Source organism: Thunnus maccoyii, chromosome 8 (assembly GCF_910596095.1).
Source record: "Thunnus maccoyii chromosome 8, fThuMac1.1, whole genome shotgun sequence".
In the NCBI taxonomy this organism is placed as follows: Eukaryota; Metazoa; Chordata; class Actinopteri; order Scombriformes; family Scombridae; genus Thunnus; species Thunnus maccoyii.
This window is the reverse complement of record NC_056540.1, coordinates 17,657,613-17,662,675: the sequence shown is the minus strand read 5'-3', so window position 1 is coordinate 17,662,675 and position 5,063 is coordinate 17,657,613. Positions and strand designations below refer to the sequence as shown.

General features: G+C 39.4%; 1 protein-coding gene across 1 annotated transcript; it reads right to left on the bottom strand.

Moving 5' to 3' along the window:
* Positions 1-1,603: 1,603 nt before the first annotated feature.
* On the bottom strand, positions 1,604-4,956 carry med19a (mediator complex subunit 19a). Its single transcript, XM_042418427.1, has 6 exons — positions 4,592-4,956; positions 3,991-4,113; positions 3,170-3,303; positions 2,910-3,006; positions 2,722-2,816; positions 1,604-2,033 (listed from the first exon to the last, which is right to left on the bottom strand). The coding sequence occupies exons 1-6, from the start codon at positions 4,809-4,811 to the stop codon at positions 1,968-1,970; spliced, it is 735 nt and encodes a 244-aa protein (XP_042274361.1). The 5' UTR covers positions 4,812-4,956; the 3' UTR covers positions 1,604-1,967.
* Between the last annotated feature and the right edge of the window lie 107 nt (positions 4,957-5,063).

The window sequence follows — 5,063 nt, the reverse complement described above, 5'->3', positions numbered from 1 at the left end:
GCATCAGTAAGTGTTATTTTGTAGTGTGCTAATTATAAATGAAGCTCAGATGATTTACTGTGTATATATTTCGCTTATGCCTTTTTGCTTTTTTTTTTTTTCATGTGTTGATTTTGGAGTAAAAAAACATCCAGCAAAATTGTTTTTTTTGTAAATAGAACTGAAGTTTGTCTTTTATTTTTATTACATATTCTGCTTGCATTACTATATATGGGTGTGTACAGTATATTACAATGTATTAACCAATGACAGGGGAGACACCGGCTGTGGTTTAGCTTGTTTTTTTTAATGTGATTTTTCAGTTTGGATACTTGAAAGTCACCTTGAAGAGACAGATCCAGCTGTGGTTTCAGTCAGCTGCAGATAAACTGCATGTTCTCAAGTGACAACAAAATGTAGACTTTCTGTACATGTTTGCTCTCCACACTGTGACAGTATCATACAGATTTATACAATCAGTTTGTAAAGAATGATTTTTTTTTTTTCAACTCAATCCATTTCAGTATCAACTTCCTTAGTAGCTTGTTCCAGTCTTGTCTGATGCATTTATTTCCTGCTCTCTAATTCTCCTTCATATATAAAATGTGTTGAGCTTCTTGTATCATTGCTAACCCTGAAGAGGAATGAGATTCTGTGTTTTCTATAAACTCTGTGCCTTTTGCTGCTATCTCAGCTTTATGCAATAATAGTGAATGTGAGATTAACGCCTCTGCCAAACCAAAGTCAAGCTTGAAGCTTGTCAATAGTGCAGCACTTTTCCTCAGGAGAACATACGGGAGCAGAAACATACAGGACACGTTGCAATGTGATGCATTAGTCCAGCATTTAGCACCAGTTTAGTCGTTTGGTTTCTGTTGACTGTCAAATGTGTTGATTTACCTCAATTATCACTTTTAAGACTGTAGTTTATGATGTTAGGTAGAAAACTGGTCAGTGTTACTGAAGGTTTACTTGTAGCCACTCCTTTATTTAATGAATGCAGTTTTTGTAATGATCCACATTGTTTGAATCCAAAGCATCAGCAATTCAAGCAACAACTACCTGAGCTTTTAGTACCTCGGGAAGTTGCTTTACTCATAAGATGTCTGTTGTCAGATCTGTACGAAAGCTGCGAAATTGAGGTCAACTCAGTGACTCACTTGTACATCTGCCTTTGTAATTTGGATTTGCAGCATATGAGCAGCACATCAAGTTTAATCAACACTTCTGACAGTCTCAGCAACAAACCCCCCCCCCCCCCTTTATCCTTCTCCAAATCTGTGTTTTAAGACGTATTAGCTCCCTCAGTTGACTATCTTATCTACCCTCTTTACCCTTTGGGTTGAAGTGTTGCTTTATCTTGCTAAATGTACGCTTGCCTTTCTTTCCTGCCTACAATCAATATATCCAGCTTGTGCATTTCATTTACAAATAAATGTATGAATGAAGACTTTTTGTCTAAGGGGTGTTTTTGCCTTCCATCTAAACAGCCAAAGTTCACAAATTCAGATTAATAAAATGACTATTTTTGGCATATTGATCATTTTAAACCACATATGTATCATAATTATCATATAAAACAGATATTAACCTATGTGAAGTATTTAAATGAGACAAAAACAAAGATAATAACCAAAGTTTATTTGATTTTGGCATTATGGTCAAAAGATATTACAACAAAATCAAAGAAAACATCCATACAGTGCCTGCTGCTCAGTCATCCATAACATCAGCGGCTTTCTGCCGTTTACACTGCTCTGTAACACTTCTTTCCACCATCGCCCACGTCCACTGTGTCGCTGCTCTTTGACTCTCTCACACACATCATACGACCATTTGCATTATTTCAATAGATCCTTTCTCTCACTATGGCATACTCTCAATAATACAATTATCTGTAAAACGCACACACACACACACACATCCTCGCTTACAAAATGCACAGTCACACACACACTCACACAGGCATGCACACAGTGGGCTCCCATCTATCTGAGGCTGTTACTGTTGGGTTGTGAGCCAGCAAGGCCAGGGTGGTCGGGACTGTGGCGGTTCTGGAGGGGGACAGAGAATCAACAGAACTCAGTTAATAAAGTTTATTCCTGTAGATTCAAGTGCTCTGGCAGATGAGAGAGGGGCTGGAATTCATGATAGTATCTGTGTTTGTGTGGGCTATAAAGAAATGGTCAGAAATTTATTTCACATTTTGTTTCACGCAAGAGATACAAACTGAAGGGTGTAAAAACAATTGAAGCCTCATTAAGATCATTCAAGTCTCTCAGCAGTCAGAAAACATTCTTAAAATTTCAAGTCCCCCTATTTAGCATTTATAAGTGCCAAAAAGACATTTAAGAAATGGTTTACAACACACTATAATGTAACTGTTAGCAGATATAAGTATTTATTATGTATTTGTAAACAACTGTATTTGTAAACAATAGTTGGCAAGTGTTTGTGAACAGGTGAAGTCATAACTTCATGTTCCAATAATAAGTCAGCTGTTCTCTGACAGACAGTTGTTGGGTTCTTTCCCCCCCTAGTGGCCAAAATCAAATAATATGTGTTCCAGTTTGTTTAATAAACTAAAATGGTGTATAATTAGACATAATATTAGATCATCAGGGTAAGGGTTTTATTTAGAGTTGAGTTATGGGTTTGGTGTTGTTGGGGGTCTGGGGCAGACTTCCATTTCTGCTATAAACTGCATTTGGATCCATAATAACAACAAACTGTTTTTCTTACCTTCTTCTTTTTCTTGTCTTTCTTCTTTTTCTTGCGGTCAGGATCATCGTCTCTCTTTTTCTTCTTTTTCTTGGGATCAGAGTCTGATGGGGTTTCTGTAATGTCAGAAAGTAAAGGATCAGCGGCCTCAACAAAACAAAAACTTACATGTCTCCATGTGTTTATATGTTCGGTTGGTTGCATCATACCTTGCGGTAATGGGTCCTGTGGTCGATGGTGTTTGTGCTTGTGTTTGCTCTTCTTCTTTGGAGGCTGTATGTGCATTAGTCGGTATTGTTCTGGGAGCTGCGGAAAACAAATACAGGCATGCACGTGAGTATTAACTTAAATGTTACAATTTGTAATAGGCCAGAATATATTTTTGCTAAAGAAATTCTGCCATAATACTGAAAATATGTGTGCCTTTCAAACTAGGCACAACTATTTAGTGTGTGTGTTCAGTAAGTACCGGTCCTGTGTGTAGTCTGAAGCCTGTGAGCAGAGCGCCGGTTAGCGGACTGAAGGAGTTCCCGCAAACTGGAGGCTTATCGATCAGAGACCGCAATGAGCTGCCATCCTGAGTGCCGGGACAGTCGATCATACCTGCAGCAAATCAGAGAAAAGACAAGGTGGCCCGAGGGGGAGAATGACAGAGAGCAGGAGACAAGGGATGAAATTGCAAGTGGTGAGCACACAACTATAAACATGTTTAAGTGTTCAGCTGTGTTTGATATCAATGAAACTATTAATCAGGAGGTGCAGGCATTGGTATCATTATGTCTGTCATGTGTGGAGTTTACAGATTCAATCTGAACCACATTGATGTATTCACAGACCAATCTAATGTCCGTATTTTATATTTGCATCTCAAATGCATGCGGTGTGTTGTAGATTTATTAGTAGAGTGGAGGCTATGGCTTGTGGCCTTTATCAGGGTTAATGTTTAATCTGTAGGTTCAGTAAGAAGAAGAAAGGAAGACTTGTTGTTTGATGACCGTAATGAAGACCACAAGGTGAAATGCTTCATTCTGAGTTAAATACAGCAGGTGTTGCTGGAGTTTTGACCCTTTCAGTTAACAAACTCCATTATCAGAGTGAAGAAAGTCAAGTGCCACTGAGCAGCTAGTTCACATCTGTAGTGGATGACTGATAATAGACTGAACTGTATCAACGGTAACATGTCCCAACACGGAACATAAATCACCATCTAAACTACATACATTTTTCCTGATGACGTTTGTGCATCCCCCATTTTCTAAACTCGGCCGGCTACATTTGTCTATGACTCACCTGGCAACTCCGGCAGAAAGTTGCTGAGCTTCTCCTTCACCTTCTTCCCGCAGAATTTGTTGTAGGCGTGCTCCAGGTTGTAGTGCGTGATGAGGTTGGTGTTTCCCGTCAGCTCGTTTCCCACTAAACACACAGAGGTTCACATCAGTGTAATTCATTCAAACATCACAAGTCTAGTCATTTGATGTGTCATTTCTAATTTCTGCAAATACAGGATTCCCACGATGTAAGTTAACGATTTCCAATTAGCGCTGGTGTTACTTCAGGGATGCTCAGTCCTACGAGCTTAACAGTTACGTAACGTTTAACTTTAAACACAAGAGTGGAGTTAAAACATAGAAAACTTTATTGGAAATGTTTTTGTGAACAGGGCACATTATTAAAAAACAACCCTATCTATGAAGAACAGGTGGGCTAACACCGGCAATTAGCTTACTCAAGTATTTTCGCTAACACTTATCTTGTTCGCTAACGTTAGCTACGTTAGCATTGTTTACAAACTGCTTAGCAACGTTTAATAGCAGCTCGACTTTTTTCTTTTTATTAAAAAACATATAAAAAACACACAAAGCAAACAATAATTAGTACAGTGAGACAGTACCGGGTAGCTCTCGTAGTAAGTAGAAAGGCTCATTCATTGCTCCGGGCTTCCGCAGAGCAGGCCCTTCATCCCCGAGCTGCGGTGGCATCTGCCCCGCCATGGAGACTTGGTTTTGCGGAAGAGGCGGCGGAGGTTTCCCTGGTCCGAAGCCTAGGGACGACGAGCCGGGCGGTCCCTGAGCTTCGTTTTGACCAAACAGAGTTGAAAACATTTCCGTCATATCTATCGCGAATAATACATTTACATGGGAAGAAAATAGCGGTTTTTACAGGCGTATGGCCTGCTAAGTATCGGATGATGTTCCTTATGAATTCATCCGAGTGTCAACTACTCGACTCTTCACTTCTTTGTGGCATTATTATCATGGCTCATGTACCGTAATGCCAGGCATGAACACGCACAATACCGTAATGGCAGGGAATATTCGCTCTAAGATGAATATTGTTTATTTTCAGACAAAAAGACACAGTAA